The sequence below is a fragment of the Geospiza fortis genome, unplaced genomic scaffold, assembly GCF_000277835.1.
Source record: "Geospiza fortis unplaced genomic scaffold, GeoFor_1.0 scaffold97, whole genome shotgun sequence".
NCBI classification, from domain to species: Eukaryota; Metazoa; Chordata; class Aves; order Passeriformes; family Thraupidae; genus Geospiza; species Geospiza fortis.
In genome coordinates, this window is record NW_005054343.1 from 4,449,299 (window position 1) to 4,476,099 (window position 26,801).

Consider the following 26,801-nt stretch of genomic DNA (forward strand, 5'->3'; position numbering starts at 1 on the left):
TTCTTTTAAAACTTTTATTCAACAATATAGAATTCTTTTAATTATAGTATAGAACTGTCCATCACGATACTACATCCCCTGCAACCCTCATGTCCTGGAAGAGACAGGCACAAGCTGTCCAACCATGGTCCATCAGAGGTTGGGGGGAACAGCCGGAACAGAGGAAGGAACGACTAACCAACAACTGCTTTGCACACCCTTCACATTTCCACGCTTTCTGGGTCAGGAAGAGCTCAACAAGGAAACAGAGGCAGAAGAACCTTTAACACTCGGAGGGAAGGGCTGCGGTCATGGCGAGGCGAGTGCCGTCCAGCCAGGCGTGCGCCCCGCTCTGAGCCCTGCCCGCGCCGCGCAGTCCGCCCGCCGTCGCTCTACCGCGCCGATGGGACGTTTGATTTGGTTCTCATTCTGCTTATGGAAAATTGGGAGCAACAGCATCGGACCTGAGGAGAGACGGGAGGAGGGAAGTGAGCGTCGCGGGGCACTGCCAGCTCAACACGGAGCTCCTCGGCTGGGCACGCTGCCCCCGATCTGCCACCCACCCCAGCCAGGCCCAGGCACACCCTCCATGGCCCTCTGGAGCTGGGGACAGCAGGGAACCTCAGCCTGCTTTGGAAGAGGCCAGAAAGGAAGGCAGAGCTGAGCAAGGCAGGGTAGAGATGCAGTCCAGCAAAGCAGAACTGTCAAGGACAGCCAGAGACAAGTTTGGACTTTTTTTCCATGACCTGCTGTTTGGAGTTTCCCTCCACTACCACAAGCACCTCCCACAATTCCACTAAAAGTGTCCATCATGCCCCGCACACTTGAAACAGACAAGCTGGCAAAGCTGCTTGCTGCATCCATTTCCTATTGCATCCCTCAGTGGCTGCTGGGGCTCAGTTTTGAGCTTTTCCTCTTACAAGGCACTCAGCCAAACCAGTGCTCTACCTCTGCTAGAAAGCTGGAGCCAGGCCAGCTGAAAGGCCAGGAACATGCACTAGGACTCTCCTAACTTTCTCCAGGGGAAAGCAAATGAAGATGCAGGTTCCCCAGTCCTCTTAACTTCCTGGGTACAAAGCACTGTTCTCCAGCTCCTGGCCGTCCTTGCAGCCAGGAGAATGCTTTGCTAAGGTCCAGAGGAGAGAGGATTTCCTGCTCTGAGTGCTGGAAGAGCCACTGGCCGCAGAGATAAACTGGTGCAAGCTGCAGTTAAACATCCCCACTGCCCTGGGATCAGGAGACTCCACACCCTCCTCATTCCCAGACTACTCTTGCTCAGCTGTTGTTTCCCTCCAGGATGAATCTGTCACTGCTTATCCTACCCTAGAGCTGGGGTAGGGATGTGGGGAGATAAGGGGCAGGTTGTTCCAGCCTCTCTGCTTACTGCAGCCAGGGAAAGCCATTTCAGTCTCTGGAAGAGCAACTCTCTTCCTCTGCTTGAGGGTACCAGGAAAGAATTCCTGACACAGGTTTACAGAACAGACAGTTCCCCAAGTACCACCCTGAAATTTCACTGCCAGGTTCAGACACTGTCAAGCATGCAGCACACTCCTACACAGTGGTCAACAGTGTTCACCTACCAAAGTTCCCCCACTCAACCCACTTTTCTTCTCCCCACCTCTTCTGCCTTGCCCCTCCAGAAGCCGGGAATGCCAACACACAAGAGCTGGAAAACAGACAAGCTTTTCCCATAGCAACTTGGACAGGCCATGAGAAACATCCACTTCTCAATGGAGCAATTCAATAGATATTTAAAATCAGTTCAAAACTTGATATTAAAACCCCAAACCAACCCTGCTGCTACTGGCACAGTGTAAGAGCACAAGAGACACCCCTGCCCCTCAGGCCAGGCAGCCAGGAGGGTGGGCAGATGGAAGGAGGGCTGGGAACACTCACCAATGCCTTCAGCAGCCTCTGCAGGAGAGCAAATGTTAGCAAGGCCCTGCAGGATGGCAGCAATCACAGGCTGCTCCTCAGCCAGACACCCAGGACAGTCCCCAGGTGCAAAGAGACAGCTACTCCCTACTCAGCACATCTTTAGACCAAGCCATCCACGCAGGCTGAAAGCGGATGAGCAGAGGGGTGCACAGGTGGAGAACCCCGAGCTCCAGCTGTGCACTGGTGACCTGGTCTGACCCACCAGGTAACAGCAGTCGGGTCTGTCCCTCAGTGCAGCACAAGAGCTGAGCCCCACGCTGTGCCCAAACCCTCACACCTCCTCTGCAGCCCCGTGGCAGCAGAGACAATCTGCCCCAGAGAAATTCTCAGGGCTGACAGCAGGAAGAACTGCAACCAAAGACTGAGTGAGAGATCCCCAAAAAAAACCACAGTCAGGAGGGGCTGGAAGACCTGACCTGCCCTCCTGGAGGAGACAAGGCCTCCAGCTCTCAGGCCTTCTGGCTATCCCATAGATTTGAGACGGCAGACGTTCAGACGTATAGATATTTATTGGTTTCAGTGAATTATACAAATGGATTGACCTGCTGTCGATGCCAATAGAACTTTATTGGAATATGGAATGTAAACAGATGTTTCAAATAGAAACATTGCAACCTTATAAAAAATTAACTATTTCAACAATGCCGCAGAAGGAAATTCTGTGTTTAGGTGCTGGTGGGAAAACACTATCTCCAGCGTCTAGGTTTGAGTGTCACCAGAACCACTTGATGAAGTTACACACAGAACAAGTAGAGGAGGCAACTGTGAATTGTGGGGCTATAAAGCCATCGAGGGATCTGATGAAAGAACCCATAAGACGAACCCCCCACCCCCCAACTGGATCGGCACCCCGGAATTCAACAAATGGCTGACTTTGTTCAAACACTGCGTGGGATCCCAAGGCCTGGATCAGGAGCTGCACAGCCCCCACCTGACGCCGCTGTTTGTTGATCCTCCCCCCTCCCTGTGCTCTCCTCCCCGGCCTCCTCTCCTCTGGCACGAATTCTCATGGGAGCCACGTCATGAGGTACGTGGTTGCACACCTATCACAAGAAATCTTGCAACACTGACTTTCCTGAGCTCAGTGGGAAAGTCTGGATAGTCCCTCCCCTCTCCTGCCACAAGAGCAGCCCTCACATTCACAAGTTTCCAAAGCAGGTCTATTGAGTTTCTTCTCAGAGCGAGCCTTTGTCAAACACACTGGAGGGGGGATCTCCTCTCCCCAGCAACTCGGATCAGTGCCTTCGTTTTAATGCTCCAAACCAATCCCGAGATGCTGCTGGGTTTGTGGGTTGGTTTTTGTTGAACTCCCCCCCCCTCCCCCCCAACCACCCCGGCATTCACAATTGAAACTGGAATTCAAGGGCCAAATTCAAGCCCAGAGTGAGCAGTAAAGACTTGGACCTCAAAACAGAGTTGCACCTGCTGACCCCCAGCCTGAATTTGGTTCATTCAGAGTCTACAAGTCAGAAAGGCAAGTTTAGAAAGAGGCATGCTAAGGGCTGATGGTGGAACGACCAATTTGTCCCCACCAGCATGGTGGGGAAGGCTGGACTGAGAAGGAAGAGAAGGATCCATAGAGATGTGAACCAGAATCAGTTGTGTGGAGCCCTGGGGATATCACTACATATTTAGCTCTTGCAAGACCATTTGCCCAGGGCTTTGGTACCACAGGGTTAGAGTTACATTAACCACAACCACCAGAGAGGAACTGAGGTTTAAGACCCCCCCCAAGGTTAGATTTCTGCCAAGTATAAAGGGGAGGGAAAGGAGGGGGGGGTCCTTGGTTCTTTTCCCTTCACTGTGTGACCGAAGGTTTTGCTTTTATTTGTAAACATCTTGAATTACCCGTCGTTTTCCAGTCCTCATCGTGCTGTTGTCATGCCACTGGAGAGCACAGCATTTTCTGAGCTGGGCTGGGACTGCTCCTTCACCACTGGATCTGCAGGAGACAGACCAGGCAGGAAAAGGAAACAGCATTTAATAAAGCGGAAGCTCCACCCAGGCAAATCCTTCCAGAGAAATTGCCCTGAAACCCCACAGAGCTGCTAAGGCTCTTGCAGAGTGGGGAGCCAAAATGTGCCCCCACAACTGCATCCCTGCTGGCCCCAGCTACTGCACTGACTCACAGAAATAGGGGTGATCCATGGCCTCCTTGGCAGTCAGCCTCTGTTGATGGTCATATCGCAGCAGCTTGTCCAGGAGGTCAAGGACTTCAGGACTGACCAGGTGCCTGTTCTCACTGTGGATGAAGTTCTCCCAGCGCTTCCGGGAATGCCTGCAGCGGGACAAAGGGACCAGCTGTCACTGCACAGCACTACCCCCATGGCCCAGGGGCATCACCTGCCACCAGCCACTTCTGAGTATGGGTGGCTGTGATAAACAGCCCATAGCTCTTCCTTGTACAAGTTACTGCCCAGCAAACACCTGCCAAAGGTGGAAAAATCCTCTGCTTTATGTACACAACTGTATGATCTCCTGTGCCAGGAAAGGCACAGCATTGTACATTCCCGTCTGTCTACAGGGACCAGACAACAGCATGTGGCAGGCAGGGTGACACTCTTGGGACTAGAACTGGTCTGGCTTGCCAGCCAGCCTCACAGAAGCTGTCCTCACTAATCCCAGCCTCACAGAAGCTGTCCTCACTATTCCATCCATTTCACTTGTCCTTTCCAGAAATCTCAACTGGAAGACTCTGAGCCACCCAGCCCACACTTAACTGCAGTTTCTACATCTCCACTTAAAGGATATGAACATGCAAGAGAGAGAAGAAAAAGGGGACGGCACATGAATCATGGGAGACACAAAAGGAAAGAGCCTGCATTTCAGTGACTTCCTGAGCTGGCATAAGCAGCTACAAGTGAAGCCTGCAAGCAGCACCGTTATCCAGAAGATCGAGCAGGCCTTTGCTCAGAGTGCCTCAAGGGTACAGACATCAGTTTATCTCCCTCTCTGTGCTTACAAGGAAAAAAAGGCAGCATTTCACTTTTCCACTTACTGGCCCAGGATGTCATTGAAGTGTGGGTCCAGTTCTATGTGGTACTTCTTCAGATACCCATACAGCTCATCTGTGCCCAGGACCTTTGCGATGCGAACCAGCTGGAACAAAAGGCATGTTCAGAGAGCAGAAGGGCAGCCCACCACTCTTTTGCAGAGGCAGAGCTGCCCAAATCTAAGAGCCCTCCTTCTGGAAACATCCAGACAGAAGGAGTTTCTCCCTTGAAACTTGCTTTTGCAAGATGTGCAGAAAACAAGTTTCCTTCACAAGGCAGCAAAATCAGAGATGGCTCAACCAAACATAGCAGCATCCTCCCAGCCTGGCAGCCCCATCCCCAGAGCCTCCCACTATACACACAGAGATGAATTGGGGACAAACTTTTCACAAAGTAAGCCAGGTAACAATGTCTTTACTTGGTCATAATTGTCCTGGCCGTGGAAGAAGGGCTCCTTTCGGAAGATCATGCTTGCCAGCATACAGCCTAAACTCCACATGTCTAAGCTGTAGTCATACATCTGAGGGAGAAAAGGAGAAGCTGTCAGAAAAGGCGCACTCACCACAGCCTGGTTCCCCACAAGCACAGGCAGCCTCAGCCTTTGCACTTCACAGCCAGCCTCTCTCCAACCCAGGCAATGCCCTGACAGGCAAAACCAGACAACCCAAAGGTGGCTGAAGTGCAGCCACAAGTGTTATCACTGGATAGACAGCAAGGAGGAGACAGACTCTTACTTGGTAGTCCACAAGGAGCTCCGGTCCTTTGAAGTACCTAGAGGCCACACGGACGTTGTATTCCTGAGCTGGATGGTAGAACTCGGCCAGACCCCAGTCTATGAGCCGCAGCTGGGCAGGCAAGAGAGACACAGAGTCACCAGCCAGGCAGGAGAAGCCACACTGGCCAAACCTCAATCCCCTGATGCAAGGGTGGAGCTCAGGGTGGAGCTCAGCCCTCTGTGGACAGCAGATGCTCTCAGCAGTTCTCTGATCAGGTTTTTCCCTTTTCCCTAACACCAGCTGGTGGGGTAAAGCCCAGCTTAGACAGCTCCACTGCCTTCTGAGTCCAACCACACTTTTACTGCTGGGCAGCTGGCTCCTTACCAGCACCACCAGGTCCTTGAGTACTAGGGAACAGGCAAAAGTCTTATCCCACTGTTTAGAAGGGCTGGGCTGAAGGCAGTGTTGATTTTACCTGGGGACTGAGAGCAGAAAATGGGGTAGGAGGGGCTCAGCACAAGGTAGCCCATCTCCACAGCTGCAGGGACAACCTGCTTACTAGGGATGGACTCCAGTAAGAGATTCCCTTCCTTATACACCTTGTCTTGCCTGTGCAGCCACTGCTGATTGACAGAGAGGGACCTGTGGACCACCAACTAGTTCCTTGACACAAACTCCAGATCCCCGGGGCAGGCACACACAGCACTCAATGGGACAGAAGTACCATGGTGGGGTGGAGTAGGCCCCTGTGCTGCCCATTTCCTGTGGTCTAACCAGCACACCCCAGCAGTGAGGGAGCCATGGACTCCCACTGAAGTTCTTCCCTGTGCAACTCTGACCATCTCCTGATGCCTGCACAGGTGGAAGGGAGCCAGTAAAGAAAGGTTACAGAGGTTTGTACAGGCTAGAGGGGTATCTGCCAGGGCTATGGCTACAGAGGCAGCAGAGTTTTCAGTTTCCCTGGAAAACCCCTGCTTGTAGGCCCTGGTGTCACAGTACCTTTTTCTGTTGGTGGTCTATCATGACGTTGTGGGGTTTGACATCCCTGTGCATGATTCCCATGCTGTGACAGTAATCCAGGGCCTGGCAGACACACACACACATATTAGACATGGCTGTAACCATGGGCACAGCATTACCAATAAAACAGTTCTCAGCCAGAAGCAAGAGTTCACAAGAAGTGCCATAACCCTGGCACATGAAATGAGCAGTTTCAGCTCTAATGCTGCACATGATAAAGCGACAAGCTGGCAACAAGACTGTACGGACCTTGTGCCCTACTGCAATCACAGGTGTTCCCTGTGTTCCCTGCACAGTTGTTGAAGAACACAATGCAGAGAGGTGTCCCACCTGTGTCCCGGGTAGCCCTGTGCTTCCTAAGTCAGGCTCTCTTCCCTAGAAAGGGAATGATTCCTACATGCATGCAGTTTTATGGCCTTCCACTGAGGCTTTCCACTTGTGTCCCAAAACACACTCAAGTTAGAAAGTCACCTCTGCCCTGCTGATTTAAGCCAAACTGCACTTAAAAAAGGCAAGTGATAGCATATGAGGGAGAGCAAAGCTGCTTCAAGCTTGTAGGCAGGAGCACATATAAGCTCCCCAGCCCCATGACCTTGCAGCACTTGCCCGCCCAGCACAGCTGTTCCCTTGAGCAAGGGGGTGAGAATGTTGTTTTCTCATCTCCAAGGGGAGGGAGATCCATCCATCAACATCTATCAGATGCTGTGGCATCTCCAGCAGCACAGAAAGAGGGTACAGCTTGTAGTCATTCAATATCCAAGACACCAGTGCCAGGGAAGCAATGCTGTCCTTGGGCCTGTGCCACAGTGGGAAGCAAGGAGGCAACAGCTTCCACTCCAGCAGAGAACACCCTGCAGGGACACATGGCCTCACAGCCCACAGGACTCACAGCAAACTGTGCTCCTGGATCTCCAGTCCAGGAGATCTCCAACAGGCTACACAAACTGCTTCCAGGGATGAAGCTCTTCTAGTGTTTGTGTGTGTCTTCTAGTGTCTTGTGTCTCAAGTATCAACTAAACTTCATCATCCCTCCCATCCTAATCCCAGGCTGCCTCAGGCTCACTCCCACACCCAGCAGGAAGGTCCTTCCCTTGCAGACAGGTGGCCAAGCATGGGCTGAAGAGAAGAAAGCCTCCCTTGGATCTGTTTTAAGAAGTCTCTTTCAGTCATCATGTCCTGGAGCACAAAGGGCTTTCCTAGCCTGTCCCACTCATTTCCAGAAGCATGGGAGCTGCAAAGTGCCAGCCCAGAAGTGCCAAGGACCTGAGACAGCCAAGCTGCTGCTCCAGCAGGTCAGCCCAGAACAGCCCTGGGATGGGTCAAAGCTGTCAGCTGTCCCTTGTGCCCTGCTGCCTCCCCTGTCCTGCAGCTGGAGACCCCAAGAGCCAGAGCAGCACATCCCACAGACCTGCCATGGCTCCTGCAGGGAATTTCCATGGGGAAGTGCAAGCTAGGCTAGTTAAGGGGAGGTATTCAGGGCACTCCTCACCTTTCATTGGAGGGGCAAGGAAAGCTTTGGCTGGGAGGTGTCAAAGGAAAATCCTGATGTTACATGTAACAGCAGGCATAACTAGTGGCAGCATTCACCCTCTGGGGCTGCATTTGAATACTGCAGCAGAGGAAAGCCTGGAGCTGCCAATCCCTCTCTTCTACTCTCCCTGGCATCACAGCTGCCCAGCCCTGCCTCAAGGGCCTTGTCCTGGCTCTGGCTGTTTTTCTGGGAGTTGATTTTCCTCACAGCAGCCCAATGGTGCAAGAGTCATAGGGAGACCAAGCACAGCTCTACCTGGTGACACAATCACAGACACTTTAGACCTCAGAGAATCACAGACTCTTTGGAGGTGACCAAAGGCCCCCAGTTTGGCTGCACTACCTCACAGCAACGAGCCAGGTAACCTGACCTCTTCCCAAACCTTCCCAGGTTATGAGACTTGGATTCTGCACTGGACACAAGAGAAGGAACCTCTTGGCAACAGTGCCCCATGAGCCCCACTACTGCCACCCTCGTTCCCGGTCTCCCCATCCAGACTGTCATGTGCAATGCCACTCACCTTAAGCAGCTCATACATATAAAACCGAATATCAAAGTCTGTCAGGATCTGGTACAGTTGCTGAAACAGATTTAGGGAGGGAGGAAAAAAAGAGAGAAAATAAATACTCCAGATTTGGATTAGTTTAATTTCCTGCACCCTACCTGCTTCCAGTCATTGATCCATTCCAGAATCCCTATGAATGCCACCATTCCTGAGGGCTCTCCTGATCTCAGACCTGCCAGGAAATCTAGAAAGGATGCAAGAGCCCCTGTGAAATGCTACTGGCGACAGAGCTCTGGAGGAGGCACAGAAAGTGGTGATTTCCTTTCTGTTATCAAGTCACTGTGATGACTTTGTATTCCAGCACTGACAACAGCATTCAAAGGTGTGCTGGGAACACATGGAAGGTGTCCAGGTGTTCAGGATGTGACAGGGAGAGGAAAACATCAATCTAAAGGAGCATGGGGTTGGGAGGCACAAAGGAGAGAGCCAGCCTTACAGCCACAGAGGCTTTCCTCTATCCCAGGGTAAAGGCTAATGCAACTGAAGAGCACAGGAATGCTTGTGGGACCAAGTAGAGCACAACTTGAGTTGTTGGGAAGTGCTCACTGCCACCACTCTCCCTCCTGTGTCCTGCAGCAGCTCATGTGGAAGTGACAGAGCTTCAGGGGCACTTTAACCTGCCCTGTGCCACCAGCACCATCATAGGAAAACTCATCTTCCTGCTGCTCCCACACCAGGTCACAGCTGGCCCAAAATTCACCTTCTGCTCTGTATCTGTCACTGGCTGTGGAGTCAGTCCAACCTTGCTGAGCTGTCCTCTCTCCCAGGGAAAGCAAGGCAAGGTGCCAGGGCAGGGCAAGGAAGGACATTCACAGGGCAGCAGTGGGACCAGACCTCTCTGGCCTTTCTTACAAACAAGGATCATCTCACAGCTCAGACAAATCACCAATTGCATCAGCACTGGAGCCCGCTGTCCATCACAGGCACCACTTGGCAAGCTTCAGGAAAAATCCCAGAGCAAGGGATTGAAATTCACATTCCAAAGAAGCAGCTCTGGCCCTGGATCCCCTCCAGGCCCATGCTGAGATCCTCAGGTTCCTGCCTTACTGAGGGCCATCAGCAAACAGCCCCCACCCAGCCCCAAAATCAGAAATCATTTACAATATACAAGTGTCACTTACACCCACAGAGCTTTAACAGCCTCCAGGACACAACTGCATTGTATTCTAGTGAGCTGGGATGATCCTAATGCTTTGGAGCAACCCAGTGAAGCAGACAAGCGAGCAGGGAGCAAAAAAGACATAGCCACAAGCTACAGAGCCATGGCAGGGATGGATTTCCTGAGTTGTGCACAACTGATGCAGGACACAGGGCCAGCAGAGGACAGCTGAGTCCTTCCAGGTCTGTTGACATGGCCTCCTAGGTTACAAACACTGTAAGAAGTGTGTATAACACCCCTTCTGGCATTCACTGCCCTGTTCAACTTCACCTGGCAACATCAATGCACCTGGGGAAGGAGGAGGGCAGGAAAGGCAGTGGCATTACAGGACTAGGCCTCATTTTCCCTATTCCCTGGCTCTCTGCCTCTTGCTGCTGTAAGTGGGAAGGGAGGGGATGGAAGGGAGGTCACCAATGTCTTTCTTCTCAGACCTGCAGTGCTGCTGCTTCTCTGGCTCATGGCCTTCGGCACTGGGCCATGATAAGCCCAAACACTGTGGGGTAAACAGCATTCAACAGATTTCCCTGGGAGAGCTGCCTGTGAAACCCAGCCCCTCTGACCTCTGGCAGTGCCAAGGCCAGCAGTGCCCAGCTCTGCTCACCACAGGGAACAATCCCTGCAGGAGCCTGCTCAGCCCTGCAGGCAGCCAATGAATGCAGACAGCTCTGAAGGACAGAGCCAAGGTTTCCACTGCAAGTGGCTCCTGCACAGGCAGCTGCCTCAAGCAGGCTTTGACAGAGGGCTCCAAATCCCCTTTGCCCAGCCTAGCAGGGCAGGACAGACACCTCCTTTGCAGACAAGCCCAGCTCAAACATCTCCTCAGCACTCAGGATCCCACAAGGCTCAGAGACCTGGGCTAGTCTCCTTTCTCCATACAGAGCACCAGGAAAGGCCAAACCCATCCACAGGCAGCCACTACCCCTCTCCAGCTTTCGGTGGTGTTCTGGCACACATCACAGAACCAATCATAAACCAATCCTGTTTGTGCCTGAGGAGGCAGAGACACACTTCCCCCAGCATGGGGCTGACAGGAGTTAAATGCTTATTCCTTTCCCTTGAGTGAGCAACACAGCTGGCTACGTGCAGGAAGCAGCATCTGCACAGCAACAGGGTGACTGTGAGGAGACACACTGCTTTGGGGTGCAGGGCAGCAGCAGCAACAAAAGAAAAAAAAAAAAAAAAGCAAAACAGTTTCCAAAGCATCCAGCCTTGGCAGCCACACAAGGGAGGAGAATCTTTTCTACTTTTGCATTGCTTATGCAGGGCAACAACCACTTTTTTAAACAAACTCTGGATGTACAAGGATAAAACCCATGCACACATTTCCCTCCCAGCAACTGGGCCTGAAAAATCACCAAAATGCAGGTGAAGTGGAAGACTTGACTCAAAAGCCCACTGTACCCACAACTCCAGCAGGCTGAACATCCTGAAACAACCTTCCACTGCTCACCCTTCTTACCCATCTCATCTTCAGCTCCAAACCTGCTAGAGCAAACCCAAGCAAGAACTGCTCCTTGAGACCTGTCTGTCCCCATTTGCCTCTCTGGGGCAATGAAAGGCACAGTACCAGGTACAAAATACATGACAGCTGACAGTGGCTGAAGTGCAGGCGTCTCATTTCTAGCTTGAAACCAATTAGCAAAAGACATTTAATTTCACTGATGGCTCCTCAGTTGCATGTGGCTCTGCAGTGCAGCTTTCATTTAAGGCAAATTGCTGTGGGGAGCTTGAATGCTCTCAGATGACAAGTAATGCAGCAGATCTGAAGAGAAACACTAACCCTGTACACAAGCTGCTGTCCTCACACAGCAGAATACAGAATACATATCCAGCCCGGCTCCAGCTCATCCTCCTGGCAAGTGCTGTCACTTCCAGAAGGGACCAGACAGGTAATTTAAGAAAATGTAATCAGCTCTGGGGAGGTATCACCTAAGTCTCCTGTTTATACCATCATTTAAGAATAGTGAAATAAAAGCTTGTGCTTCTGATCTGGGATCATCCACAGCCCCAGCTTGGATGCCACAGAACTGCAGCTTCTGCCCAGGCACAGAGAGCTGAGGAAATCCAGCAGCCACTTCCATGGTGCACTGACATGAACAGTGTTCTGCCACTTGAACAGGCAAAGGGGTCAAAGTATTAGCATCAAAGCAAAAAATAAAAATTCCGGAGGAAAAAGAACTTCCAGAAAGGAGACAATTGAGCAGACATCCAAGTTTGTGAGCAATTACTGCCAACAGGACAGAGAAAAATGAAAGCCTGTAGAGTGGTCAGCAACCACGTGGTGCCTGCAAAACGTGTCACCAGGAGCTAAGGCCTCCCAGCCTTCCTCACAGGAGGAGGGTCAGCCAGGACTGCCGACACTGCAGCAGCATTTCCCCTCAGGAGCTGCCAGCAGGCTGGGAGTCACAGTCCTGAGCCACACAGGCTGCCCTGGGAACCCCTCACACACCCTGAAGGTGATTTGCCAGTGACATGTTGGCTCTCAACAGTGCTGCTGAATCCAGATGCCAACACAGAGATGGGCACATCAGCAACAGCCACATCCAAACAAAGAGAAGAGGTCCTTGTCACCTGGATTAGCTCATGTGGCATTTCACTCCAGCAGAACTTGGCTGCCCAGGGAGGTAAGGACTATGGAGCGGGGGGACAATGACTGAGTGCTCTCCAGCTGCTTCACATGTGGAGGTACAGAGCAAGCTGAGACCAACCAACAGAAGTGGTCTCATGTACTCTGTACTCTCTGCTTGGCACTTCAGAGCAAGGGAAGAGACATCTTGGGAGTTTCTATGTAGAAGAAGACACCCACAGGCACCCTCAGTAGAAGCATCTCTATAATCTGCAATTAGTTGCAGCCCCAAGAACCTACTCAAACAGGCAGACAGCTCATGGGAGTGGAGCATCAAACAACCCACACACCCCATACACAGCTAGGGAAATTCAGGTTACAAATAAGCTCTGAACACAAGAAGCCACACTGCATGCCCTGGGGACACACTTGCATTCCCAAGACAAGTTATTCCTGCCTTGTACCAATCAGCATCAAAAGCATCAATACTTTCTGTCCTGGACTTGTACAGCTGTGAATTTGGACTTCCCCAAGGAGCAAGGCTTTCTCCCAGGAGCTTACAAAACTCTGCTGCAAGCTCATGTAGTTGTTTCTAATGCAACAGACAGAGCTGAGCACTGTCACTTGTGCAGTGCCAGTCCAATGCTCCTCACTGCTGCAGCAGTGCCCAGCCAGGCTCTCCATGTGCCCAGAATGGCCAAAGGACCATGGGCCCCAAGCCCAGCATTTTCAGTTCAGAGTCCCTGCTGGCCACCAGCCCCAAGGTACTGCTGAACACTCCACTTCAATGTCACATTTCAGTTTCTGGGGGATATTCTTGAGGAAATTTTTTTCCTCTAACGACATGACAGAGTGGTGTAATCACATTTTGACTTGGAGACACACAAAGCAATCCTCAGCAAGGTGTACCACTACCTGAGCAATGTAGCTTATCTCAAGACAGGTATTAAAAATAAAAATCAATGAAATAATTAGAAGGTCTCTAAATAAAAAGTTTAAAACTTCTAGGACCAGCATTCCAAGGAGGCTGTGGGTCACAGAAGCACAGGGGCACATTCTCAACACACAACACACTGGCACAGCCCAGGCAAAGCCCAGGCAAATCAAACCTGCTTCAATTAGCCCTGAAAGGTCACCACAGAGCACTCCTGTCATGGCTGTTTACTTGATGGAGGCAACACTCCTCTCCCCACCCAGAGCTGTCAGGGCAGATGCTGCTGCAAGTTGCTGTAATTGTGGCTCCTGCAGTTATCTCTACATGAGATTAAACAGCACTCAGACCTTCACTGCAGCATGCCTGCAGCTCTGGCCATGTACACACATCCCACCTGGCAGCATCCAGCTCACCAGCCCACCCCAGAGGGACACAAACTATGTGTGCTGCCCCTCAGCATGCAGGGCTGCAGGAGCTGCCTCCCTTATAACCAACACCAGCCCAAGATCCTTCTCTGGGTGTTTGGTACATCTGCTTCCTGCAAAATCTGTACCTACATAATGATCTGGGACAGAAAGGAAGAAAAAAACACCATCCCATAACATGGAATGAAAGAGATCCCTGAATGGAGCAGGAGGGATGACTGCTGGCTTTAATGGCAACTGCTCGATTAATTCTCCACCACTGACTTAGTGATTTAGGGTAAAGGCTCACATGGGGGAAGCAAAGATACCATTAAGATAGGTGTGGCTGCTAATTATAGATCCCTTTTGTCTGGAAGCATTTTGGAAGCAAATGCAGTTGTAGCTGCAGTCTGACAGAAGGACCCTCATTTTGGGAACAGTAATATCCCTGGGAGTCCCCAGACATCAGAAGAGCCAGGGAAAATGCTACAGCCTCAGACAAGGAAAAAAAGCTCTTAAGATGTATTCAGGAATGTTCAATCCCTCACTACCAGGGCCATGAGCAGTGGGAGATGAGCTCTCCAGCTTCTGCTACCCCACAGTTCCCAGGTCTGAAGGATTCCAGAATAAATCAGTGTGACCAGCTCCATCAACTGCACTGCTGTAAACAGAGCTCAGGGATTAACTTGGGCTGAATATATAGCACAGCAGTGATTACTAAATTGAGAAGAGAGCAAGAATATCTAACCTGTTGACCTTACTCCTCAGAGTTGGGACATTCAGCACACAAACCTTTTATACCTTTTCATCCAGAGCCCATTAACAGGTTTCTGATTCACACGGAGAAAGAAAAGTGAAGCTGACAATTGTGAAAACTCTAAATTCCCCCCACAGCTCTTGAGGATTATATGAAAATCACAGCATTTTACAGAAATGGGAAGCCTCCCTCCTCTACACTAGGCACACTCACCTTAAAATCTGTGTTATTGATGTACTCAAACACCAGAGCAGGGGTCTTTGACTGCAAGAGAGGAAAAGTCATGGTTTAAAATACACACTTGACCTTTCTTTGGCTCCCAGAGACCCGAGAAAGCCTTTGCTTCCTGCCCAGCCCTCACTAGGGAGAGCAAGGTGGGAGCAGGACGTGGCAAGTGCAGCCCTGCTCATACCCCACACTCTGAGCACCAACTCAGCATTTTGGCCAGCACTGCTCCCCCCTCGCCATGGAACAGACAGAGCACTGGGCAAGGCAAAACCTGTCACCAGGAGCTCAGGGCTCCCAGCCTTCCTCCCAGGAGAGAGGTCAGCCAGGACTGTGACACTGCAGCAGGATTTCCTCTCCAGGGCTGCCAGCAGGCCGGGAGTCACAGCCCTGAGCCAGCTGCCAGTCACAGAGAACTCCCCAGGAATGGGGGAACTGTGGCAGTGCAGACCATGACACAACCACTGGTCACTGGGTAGGACAACAACCAGAAGGATTAAAGGGCTTAATATCCAGTTGCCCTGGCTGGTACTTAGGTTACAGATGCCAGACAGAAGGTTACAGGCTCTACTTTCTTACAGGAAATTTGTAGGACTTCCAAACTTTCCCCCATCAGCTAGGACAACTCACAAAGGACACAAAAGGGGTGTTGAGGAGTCTGGGGAACGTGGACAGGAAGAGGAGCCCATCAAACCAACCAGCTTGTGCCTCCAGCTGGTGGGAAGGCAATCCCAGCACATCCCCCCAACACAGGCACCTACCACTGGATCCTTGACAGTGTCAATCAGATTAATGATGTTGGTGCCACCACGGAGATTCTCCAGAATCTTAACCTCGCGTTTTATCTTCTTTTTCTTCACTGGCTTAAATAGACAAAAGAAATTAGAAGTGAGAGTCCTTTCAGAAATTAACACTGATTTCTGCCATTGATTTTGACTGGAACACATCACCTCCCCTCTTCTCTCTGCTCCCACCCTCACATGGGAACATTTTGAGCACCAAAGAGGAGACAGATGCTTTGCATGAGCTAGGATTTCCCTCTCATCCATGAAACCCTTCCATGCATCAGGGGGACAATCAAACCCCTCCAGACAAACAGAACTGTGACTCCAGTAACTGTGGTTAAAAGTGCCTTGGTATGCCTTGCTATGTGGTAACCTCAGCATACTGATTCATGTTTGCACTCAGAGTCACAGGACAAGCATGGTGGACCTAGCTCTGCTTTTGTTTACCAGCACTAACCAGTCTTTCACTTTTCAGCCTGTTTCCCAATCAGTACTTGAATCCCATGAAACAATAACCTGAGAGTCTCCAGCACCAAGATTACTTGTAAGCTCAGACACTGCTGTGCCTCACTTGCAACCACCTCAAATGCACAGAGCCAACTGCACTGCATGTCACTGCATCCATAACCATGATTATTTTTAAAGCCTAAAGGCATTTAAACAGTTTTGACTCCTCCTCTAATCTGCTCAGTCTCAGGAGCCCTCTTTGCAAAGTAAGCTTTCCTCTGGACATCCCCCTGTGGAGAGTGACAAAGAACAGCTGCTCCCAAGGCAGAGGCTCAGTGCTTGGGCTGGCTTTTACACTCTGCTGATCCAGTGGTTCACTTCAATGCAAATGAACGTTTCTGTAACTCATCCACTCCCAGCACAACCCTAGCTCTGTGCCTGCTGGAAATGAAAGGCAGTTTAGAGCAGATAAGAGGTGAGACTTTTTAATGAGCCTTGGCTATTGACCAGTGTGGGCAGCACCAGCTGCAAGTCACCAAGTCTAGCAGTCCTTCATTCCATAGCTGGAACATCCCCTCCTGCCCCACCAGTGCCACTAAAAAGAACTGCAGAGATATCTTGCAGGGATTGGTAAAGCCCTTTGCTGGTAAAGCCCCATCTCTGAGGCTGCTGATGAAAGCACTCCTCCCCAGACTTGGAGCTTTCTAAAACATTCATCATCTGGCACTGAATCTGGTATGTGTGGAGGGGTGTGATGAGGAATGGCAAAGGTATGAGGCACCTTCCCAAAGTAACACACATTAGCAGATGTCTGTGTGAAGGACAAGGAGCCACAGGAGCTCAGCAGCTCATGCTCACCACCTCACCTCTGCCACAGCCTCCCACTTCTATGATGGCCACAGAATGCTGATGGTACAACTCATATTCCCCTTACAGGCAAATCCAAGGCAATCCCTGTTTTCAGACCCCTGGCAGAAATATATGAGCAGACAGGAGAAGGAACAGAAGGTTTTATATAGTGGGAAAATATGGCATTTATGTAAGTGATAAAATATGCTGTATTTCCAGGCTCTTCAGGTGGCTGAAACCTTCAGATTCGAATCCTGCTCTTCTCCTCTTGCAAGTTAAAAGGCATGAGCTAGACTTTAAAGCCAAAAGATGAGAATCTCAGCCTGAAGCAAAGTGCCAAAAATAACACCAATGCCAGCACAGGGAGCGTCAGCACCTCATAAAGCCACTGTGGAAAATGGCAGCAAGGCCACGGCAGCTGTCAGAGCTGGAGCGATGCTGAGCAGGGCTTGCTGGGGAGTGGGACCAACAGCCCCAGAGCAGCACCCAGAGAATGCTGGTGCTCCTGGGAGCTTGCACACAAAGGGATAACCAGCCAGAGCAGGGGCATGTAAACCAGCAAGAGTGAGGGCTACATCTTGGAACCTGAGAGGAGGATGCTTCATTAGGAACTAATTTAATTTATGTCAGCATGGAGACAGACACCGCCCTTGTGTCACCCACATGCACAGATCTTACCAGAAGGCCAAGATGGAATTAGAGGATGTAATTTGGTTACTCTGCTTGTCCAGTGAGGCAGATGCACACACTAGCTGTTTTCCAAGGAACTTCAAAGAGGAATTGAGGCACTGATATCCTGAAGGTGCTCCATGAATGGCTTGGCTATGATAGACATGCCTTCCAGCCTCTCTGCTGCAATACCTGCACTTGACTGGGAGCTGAAACAGTCCCTGAACACAGCTAAGAGAACCCAAAGCCCACTTTGAAACACCTTTTCCTTTGTACTGTAGTTATTTCAGGGGCCTTTTGCATCAGCTGGGTAGGGGAGGATATCCCTCCATCCCTCCAAGATTCCCTTTTCTCCTTTCATAGCAACCACTGCTCCCACTGGGGCAGAAGTTGCTGTCTCCCAGTCACTTCCACATGTTTCTTTCACCTTTTGCAGGATGGGAAAATGATGCTCTGCACTATCTCCATGAGAAATCTACCCTTACCCACCACACACTAAAACACTAGAGCAGACAAAATCAGTGACTTTTAGAAAAAAGGAGAGAAGAAAGTTGGTCTTTTTTAATGAAATGCCTGCAGATAATCACCACCAGGAGCATCTCTGACATCAGCAAGGGAAGACACTTGGGCGAACACTGTCTCAGCAAGAGGGAGAGTTAAAAGCCCCTCACTGTTTGCACTTTTTCCTGCTAAGCTGCAGGACTGCAGAGCTCAGGCCAGGCTGGTCACACCATCCCCACATCAGCTGTGAGCTGGGACCAGGGCCCCACCAGCCTCCAGGCAGGGCTGGGAAGCTCTGCATCCTCAGATGCACTCAGAGTGGGGTTTTCCACCACTAAGTAAACAAGGATGAGGCAAAAGAAATGCCATTAGCTGAAGTCATTTCAGAGGAAAAGCTATTGCCTAGGAGTGTCCTCAGAGAGAGCAATGGGGGAAAACAGTTTCCCCATTTCAGTGGTGACTGCTGGCCAGCACCCCATCCTGCACAGCTTTCACCCACCCACAGGTCCCACACCACAGCTGCAAACACCATGTGCTATCCAAGGGCACATCACTGGGGCTCCTTTTTTGCCCAGTAACCCATTCCAAGCCCAAGCTCTTGCATCTGGCAAGTCAAGCCCCTTGGTGTAAATCACTCCAGCACATGGCCAGCACTGCACTGGGGGTAACTGTTCAAGCCAGAGAAACTTTGCTGACTTCCCTCATGTCCCAGAGCCCAGTAGAGCTGAAACTACAGGCTGGGAGCAGCATATCAGCCACGCACCAGGATTAAGTCTGGGTTGCTACAACTGTCTCTGAGAGTCACCCGATCTGTCTCTCCAAGGATGTTGACTCCAAACACACATGGATTAAATGTGAACCGAAGCTATTATGGCCTCCAACCATCTGCCTCTCCCAGCAGGGATAGCTTCTCAAACACCAGCCCTTGCAGCCAGAGTATTTTTAACAATACTCATTTAAGGCTATTTTATTAAACCAGGCTATGAACAGCAGCATTTCAGGTTGTGCTTCCTACACAGGCCAGTCCTCCTGCACTGGGAAGTGGATTTCCAGCAGAGGAAAGGAGCAGGCACCTCAACAAAATTAACTGCTCCTGAGTTTGATCTGCCTGTGTTTGCAAGGCAATGTTTTACACAGGTACAGCCTCCAACTCCATCTGGTCCCACGCCAGAGGTATTTCAAAGCTTTCCTCCATGCTGGGATTCTCCAGTGACCAGTATGGGTCAAAGCCTTCCCTCTGGAAGGGGCTCCAACACAGTCTCTCTGCGCTGTGCAAACACCTACTCCTGTGAAATCTGTACGAACTTGACAGCTTGGAGACTTCTGTCGCATTTGGTTGAAATTGGCCAACCAGTGCAAAAACTCCTGGGGGGAGGAGGGGGAGAAAGGCTGACAGACAGCAGGATTGCGTAAGACTCGTTTCCATAGGAAACCAGGCTAAAAGACATGTCTCACTTTAACCGTGTCTACACTGGGAGGGGTTTAATTACTTCAACTGCATCAGTACCCTTAGAACAACATTATTGTCTAGCACAAGCCAGTTTTCCAGTTTCCCAGAAAATTGCTTCCTTCCTCAGGCAAGCTGGAAGTGAGGTTGCTGTGGATTGTGGAGACAAAACATGCAGCTCACAGCTGAGTGCCCAGAGCAGAGGGACAAGATCACCTCCAGCCACAGGAGGATGGTCTCTGTCCTCAAACACCTATCCTTTGGTGGCTGCAGGATTCCCACCCTACCAGCCAAATGGATAAAGATGCTTCAATTCACTTGAAAGTCAGGCAGAAGAGGCAGTGACCAGAGCTATCCCAACTCTCTTTGCCCAAAGACTGGGGAGCATCATGCAAAGCTATCCCTCTGCAGAGATGAAAAATGTCACACAATAAGCTTTGCAGTCAGGTAGATCCAGAAGAAAACACCTTTTTGTGACCAAGAGAACAGATCCTGGGTCATTTCCCACAGGATCATGCAAATTTGTAAGCAGGGAAGGAGTCCAGCTGCAGTAAACACCAGCTGGGAGAATTAACATTGTTTGCTAAAATAAACCTTTAAATAAAAGACTGCAACCATCACTTCCTGTCTAGAACGAATAAATGGCTGCCTGGCTAAACATCTTTTTTGCTTGGTTTCTAAAGCAAAGGGAGTACACTGTTCTGTCAGATGCTCCAGTTCCAGTCTTCCCCAACAACCTGGGAAGGCATTGCTTGAATTCAAGCCAAGAGAGAAATTAGATTTATTATCCAAAGTTCTCTATGCATTTTCTCACTGTGAAAGAAAAGCAGTGACCAGGAAGGCATGTGAAATACGAGTTAAGTCCAAAGCATAAAAATCATTTTACATTAGCCCAGAGCAGGCAGCCTGGCAGTGCACACATGCTGCCAGCTGAGGAGCACACGTGCTGCTCTGAAGGAATCCCACAAGGTGCTGGGCTTTGCCCAGCAGGTGCTCTGAAACAAAACTGGGGTTAGCACAGCAGGAAAGAAGGTTTAGCGGTCAAAAGATACAAATCCACGAGAAACTAAAGTAATGTATTCCACCATGCCATTAAAAAAAAATCAATTATTTGCTCACCAAGCCTGAATAGCCTGGAAATACAATGATGCTTCCAGTGAACAAGCAGGGAGATGTGAACACACAATGTCCAGGACCAGTGAAAGGCTCCAGCAGCATCCCTGTCACAGGCTTTGACCATTTAAAAGCTGGCACTAGAAGCTCATTTGTCTCTAGCAAGTATTATCAAAAGGATCACAATAATCGGCCTATAAAGCCCAACACCAATTGCTCAATAGGAAAACTGGCTTCAGAGCAGCTCTGCTTATTTTGCCAGACATCAGCTGGGAAATCAAATAATGGTATTCCAAAGAGCTACAAAATCGAGGAGACCACTTATGTTAACATTCTGTTGGTTGTTTGCATTTTAGCACTTCCACTGTGGAAATTCAAACTTTTGTGAGCTGCTCTTGAATTTTAGAAAAGAGGGGGGGAAAACATACCTTGAAAGTACAAAAGTACTATTGCTTTTTTAGTTAAATAAAATATACTTAAGTTTGGTAGAATATCCCAGCATGTATTCTGAAGGCAGTTTTATTCTTTCCTTCAGAATCCTTTTCATTCCAACATGGCACACCCCAAAAGTTCTGGGGCTTCAGAACTGCCCATGATACATCAAGAATTCTGCAGTCAACTAAAAGTGAGACATGTGAGGACCAAGCCCTGATCCCCACCACCATCCCATGGGATGGGAATCTTTCCTTCAGGCCCTGCAAACAAACACAAGGCTGTATCTCACCCTTCTCCAAGCGGGAGCTGCAGCTTTGCAGCTCATCAGTTCCTTGGTGTTACACCATCACCAGGAGAGTCACCAGCTGCATCTCCAGGCCTCTGCAAGGCACCCAGTGCTGTCCCAGTTGGTCTCAGCTCACACAAGGCTGGACTCCAGCAGCCAACTCTGCCAAGCTCATTGTGGGCAACTGGTGTTTGAAAGACCAGAGCTGTGTGCCCATCTCTCTTGCAAAAGGGCTCATTTCAAGACTGCCAGAGGAGGAAGTGGGCCAGTGGGAGCTGATTCAGTGCATGCAAATGCAGGAGGAGCAAGAGACACAGAGTTAGCAGGAGCAGGCATTGAATGGCTTTGGTGGAACGTCACTGATGCAGGCAAAAGCTCCAGCCTGAGGGACCAACAGCATCCAATCCTATTTCCCTGTGCAATCCCTTCTGCACACCAGCATGAGAGTCATTTCAGCCCCCCTCTAGAACAAGCTGATGTATGTGGGCTCTAAAGCTTGTAGAGATAGAAGAAAACTTGGCAGAGCCACCATCCCAACTTGGTTCTCTAGTTACTAGAGTGAAAACTGGAGCTCAACACTGGCAGGATCTTCCAAGAGTGCCTGGTATAAGGAGCAGCTCTGGAGGGTTCACACAGCCCAAATGGGGGAAGAGGGGAAAAACAAAGCCAAACGAGCAAGAACGCACTTGTGAAACCGTGTGCATGGTTGAAATTTCCAGTGCATGGACTCAGTACAGAGGGACAAAAGCCACCAAAGGAGAAAAAGGCTATTTCATCACTGCTGCAGGACCTTCATCTCACTGGTCCCTGTCCTTGCATCTGCATTCTTCCCCTACCTCCAGCCATGTTGTGCCTATGCAGAGTAACCTCACTAGGAGACAAAACAGCCTCTTCATGATGGGTTTAATGCTTTGCAGGCAAGCAGAGCATACATGGACACACAGGGGCATCACAAAAGCAGGATGACTCCTGATTCCTGTAGAGATCTGCCAACATGGATGCTGTAATCTCCACCCCCATGGAGGGGGGTGCAGTAAGGATGGATGCAGTACAGGGGACTGGGAGGTGAAGGACACACCTACACAGGTGGTACAGCCAACACTCAGCACCAGCACTAACTGCAGGTAACTCATTATAACAGCATCATTCTCACTATATGGTATCACCTGTAGCAGTTACAAGCAATGTGGAAAGTCAGCCTTGGGCTTTTAGAGGGGCAACTTGCAACACTGTTCACATCCTCCAAGAACACTGTTACCCCAGAACAGAGGATTCACTTGAAAGGCATGCAGGGAGACATTTTGGAGCTGCATTAGCAGAAAAACAAAATGAGCAGCTTATCAAAGAGACAGCACAGACTGACCTCAGTGGTCCATCAAAAACTTCTGTGCGGTAAGATATGGAAGAGGAGAGCTGTGCTTCAGATACCTGCATTGCACATAGACAACACAGGACTCATTGGCAACAAGGATGTCTTAAACTTCCTTTGGACAGTCTGAGGAATGTCAGACCTCATCCTGGGAGTCAAACCTTAGCATCAGATTTAAGCACGACATGAAAAGACGTACAGAACACTTTCACACACTCCCCCTTCCTGGTGTGGGCTGCCCCAAGGCAGGCAGGAAGCAGGGCCACAGCTGTACCCAGGCCAGGCAGATCAAACAGCAGACAGGAACCTCCAACACCAGTGAGGGACTGGGGAGCAGAGCTGCTGGCTGACTACATGCCCTACTGACCTGAGGGGTAGGAAGGTCAGTACAGTGCAGTCCCCACACTTCAGAACCTTCTCACTCTTTGCCCCCTGAATACACTGAAAAGGGAGGGAGTTGTCCTCTGCCTCACTGCTCAAGATAAAAGCTTCTGGAGGATGTTGGGCAGGGGGTGTCTTGTGTGGCAAACCAGACTCCTGCTCCACTGCTTTGCACACACCATCCTACACAGTGCATCCTGATGTCCTGCTGCAGTGGAGTGAGAAGCAACCTGCTTGCTTCATTTGCCTTTTTAAAAAAAAGAGCTGCAGAATTTTCCTAGGAAAAGTGACATTAAGAGCATCATATTTGGAAGGCACTTGATCCAGAAAATGGTAATGTCGAAGTCATTTCATGATCTTAATTCCCTTCCTTTGCTGATATATGTTATGACCACAACTAACAACATCCCATTTCCCTGCAGGATATGCCTGGTTCTGCACTTGGGGTAGCAGAACTGAAAGGAAATGCTGGGTGCTAGCCAGGGAAACAGGACACCTTACTTTATGGAAGCCCAAAAGGCTGAGAGCACTGTGGTATCAACCAGAGCCCCCAGCTCCCTGGCCTTGTACAAACTTAAAAAGTCTTCATGGAGCACTTACAGACAAACCAGGCAAGTGGCTGCCCTAAGAGGAAGAGCAGTTATCTCCCTCATGCAGCCCTAAACCAGGACCTATGCTCTAGTCTCAGCTTTGTTGAGGCTAAGGGACTTGCCCAAAGTCACACAGGAAATCTCTGTGGCTCAGTTCTGCATCAAAGGGTGATAAAATTTCCTGACCTCTGTGGAGGATGGTACAAGATGTTCAGGTAGTATAACACCAAAGCAGGGGAAGTACTTGCTATGTGCTAGCTTGAGCTCAGTAAGGACAAGCTGCTTCAAAGAGCAAAGGCCAGGAAGACACACCAGTAACTTCCCATGAAGCTGAGATATCAAGACAGTGACTCTTGCTAAAACTCACTCTAACACCTAACATAAATTGTACTCTCAAAAAATGTTAAAGAGAAAGGAGCAACTGTGCTAAAGAGTTGCATCCATTGCCCAACCATGGTAGTTCCCTTTGACCCATCCCTGCATCACACAAAAACCTGAAGACTTTTGGTTGCATTTCTCATCTCACAGAATCCAAATTTTTCCCCAGTTAGGAGGAACAGAGACACCCAGCCCCTTTGCTAAGGCTCCCCTGTAGATACATGCAATCACGTTTGCAATTAAGTTTTGAGCCTAGTTACAGGAAACCAGAGGCACTTTCCACAGATCAGAGTGATGCTATTGCCACACTTCACAGGTTTTCATAATGTACACAACGTGGTGCTCTGAAACTCCCTTTTCACTGACCCAGTTTCCACTGAGGAGAAAGTTCATCTTTATTTATCTGGACCTTCTGCTTTTCCTTGCTCACTCACAGGAATGCTGTCTGCATGTTAATGCAAGTGGGGAGAGCCAGGGGAACCAGCGGCAGCACCAACCACTTCGTATCCGGGACAATCCAGTCTCCTGCTTGCAGGGCATTAAGGCAACACATTCAGGCCCCAAGGAGAAGGAGCACCCAGCTGCCCTGAGATGACTCTTGCCAGCTGACTCACTGTCCAAGGCTGACAGGCTGCCCAGCCGTGACAGAGTTCAGCTGCCACAGGCAGGGCAGCATCGCTCCAGGGGAGGCTCTTTGGGCTGGGAAGAGGCAAGGAGCAGGGCTTCTGATCACTCCCTGCAGCCTCCTCTCAGCCTCGTGGTGCCTTTCTATGTGGGACAAGACCTAGGATTTCAATAAACCACAGCAGTCCCAAAGAGGCCACCAAGGGCTCCAGAGCAGCATGCACTAGTGCAGTTTCCCCAGGCCAGCCACAAGGCATCTTGCTGTAAAATCCAGCTCTGCACTTGCCACTTGTGACCACTGTCTCACAGCAAAAATTTCTGCCTGCATCTGCTTTAAAAAAGACAAAACCCCAAACCACAGAAAGCATCCAAAGGAGGGGGAGCATGCCAGAGGAACCTGGCTTGGCAAGGACACGTGAACCTCACCACTCTGCCCTGACGTCAGGCTCAGCCACAGAGGCTCTCCCAAACAGCTCACCTGGCCACCTCCTTGCCCACAGCCAAAGCTGGGGTTTGTGTGCCTCCTCCCAGAGGCAGATGGAAGATCACACCTTTCCCAGGAGTGCTGGCTGGACAAACCATGACAAGTTCCTTGGGAAGCTAAGGCAGATCTCAAGGAAGCAGGCACAGTGAGAGAGTGGGAATGTCAGCAGAGACAGGCAGACACCGTCTAGTGAATGCCTTAAGGCTACAGCCCTGCAGAGATGCATGTCCTGGAAAACTGCTCTTCTCAGTGGCTGCAGGGGCACACTAAGCTCAGAACCCCCTGCACACTGTGGATGAATGTGTGCCCAAATTCTTAGGACACCCATGGTCAGACACAGGCTCCCACGTGCTCTTGGGGAGCAAGTGACAAGTGCCACTGGTCCAACAAGTGACAGCCACAAGTGTCAGCCAAGCCAGAACCAAACATACCGCAACTCTAACCTTTCATCTCGGTCTCAACTCCCCTGCCTGCCCTGAGATCACCAACACAGAGTGCTGCTAATTAGCACAGCTTGCTGTGAGCTGTTGCTTCAGTGTCAAACACGGTGAGACATGCCCTGCAGTGTACAACCTGTGCACAGCCATCCCAAACTACAACCTCCCAGTGCTGCACAAAGGTCCCCACAGCCCAACCCCACCAGGGTCAACACACCAGCACACAGGTCACCAACACTGCCAAACTTTGGTAGGTCTCCTTGAGCCTCCTCAAGTTTCCATAGTTTGAAGTCTGGCTGTGATGAAGTTATTTTTCACATCAGATTCTCTAAAGGACTGAATATAAAATATTGGTGTTTTTTTAACCGCTGAGCATCCCACAGCCTGGCTCTGAAAAGGCCACATGCCGGCTGTCTGGAGATTAACAGAAGGGTTCCCCCCTCCAGGCTTCACATTCCTGTTGAAATGGCAGTCCCTGGGCTGTTTGAGACGTGCATTGCCAGACACGATTTGCCAAACACAGGCAGAACACGCAACGCTGTTCAAATGTCAGGACTCGGAGCTCTCCCCCACCAGAGGAACTCTCAGCCCTGAGCTACGCTGGACAAGGAGGGGTGGAGACATCAAAACATCGCTACAGCACGCAAGACACCAAATCCAATTCCAAACACACCATCCCGATGTCCTTAACGAGAAAACAGGAGTTTTGGGGTGAAGAATGAGATCCAAGAGTTCTTTGGCCCTGCCAACCCAGCTCCTCTCTCCCTCCCTCCCAGCCACCACAAGCCCCTACATCATCAACGGGATACTCACCTTGAGGATCTTCACCACGACCCTCTCGTTGTTGGTGATGTTGATGGCCTCAAAGACCTCGCTGTACTTCCCTCGGCCGAGCTTTCGAACCAGCTGGTAGTCGTCCTGGTTGCTGCGGGCACCAAGAGGAGAGAGGCGGCGGTGGGGGAAGAGTGGATAACGACCAGGGCAGCGGGCCGGGCAGCGGGGTCCCCTCCCAGCCCCCCGGGACAGCCCAGCCCAGCACGGCAGCGGGGGATCAGGAACCCTCCCCACGGGCTGAGGCCCTCCCGCGGCAGGGAGGGCGGGTCCCCGCACGGCGCTTTACCCCCAGCTCGGGACGTGCGCCTCGTAGTCCCAGTACTCGCGGCTCCTCAGGCTGTTCACCTCCGCGTACACCCGCGCCCGGCTGCCGGCGGCCGGGCCG

The 26,801-nt window shown here is 50.6% G+C and overlaps 1 protein-coding gene across 4 annotated transcripts; it reads right to left on the reverse strand.

Annotated features, from left to right (window-relative positions):
* CSNK2A2 (casein kinase 2 alpha 2) lies at positions 1-26,795 on the reverse strand. 4 transcript variants are annotated; one of them, XM_031058422.1, is made up of 12 exons: positions 26,703-26,795; positions 26,396-26,507; positions 15,549-15,650; positions 14,776-14,826; positions 8,698-8,757; positions 6,626-6,709; positions 5,645-5,755; positions 5,329-5,430; positions 4,916-5,016; positions 4,047-4,195; positions 3,766-3,859; positions 1-443 (listed from the first exon to the last, which is right to left on the reverse strand). In XM_031058422.1, exons 5-11 carry the CDS (start codon positions 8,713-8,715, stop codon positions 3,783-3,785), a joined length of 642 nt encoding a protein of 213 aa, XP_030914282.1. In that variant the 5' UTR covers positions 8,716-8,757; positions 14,776-14,826; positions 15,549-15,650; positions 26,396-26,507; positions 26,703-26,795; the 3' UTR covers positions 1-443; positions 3,766-3,782. The 4 variants fall into 4 exon arrangements, with proteins under 4 accessions (XP_030914282.1, XP_014163237.1, XP_030914283.1 ...); XM_014307762.1 differs by lacking the exon at positions 1-443 and having other exon boundaries at positions 2,908-3,859; XM_031058423.1 differs by lacking the exons at positions 1-443; positions 26,703-26,795 and having other exon boundaries at positions 3,507-3,859; positions 15,549-15,646; positions 26,396-26,494.
* Between the last annotated feature and the right edge of the window lie 6 nt (positions 26,796-26,801).

What these genes read in the sequence shown, in the direction of transcription:
- CSNK2A2 (XM_031058422.1), bottom strand. An exon ending in AGCTCCTTGTGGACTACCAA is followed by an intron (nt 5,431 to 5,644) that starts GTAAGAGTCTGT and finishes TTTCTCCCTCAG; the next exon opens with ATGTATGACTACAGCTTAGA. An exon ending in TTCAATGACATCCTGGGCCA is followed by an intron (nt 4,196 to 4,915) that starts GTAAGTGGAAAA and finishes GTCCCGCTGCAG; the next exon opens with GCATTCCCGGAAGCGCTGGG.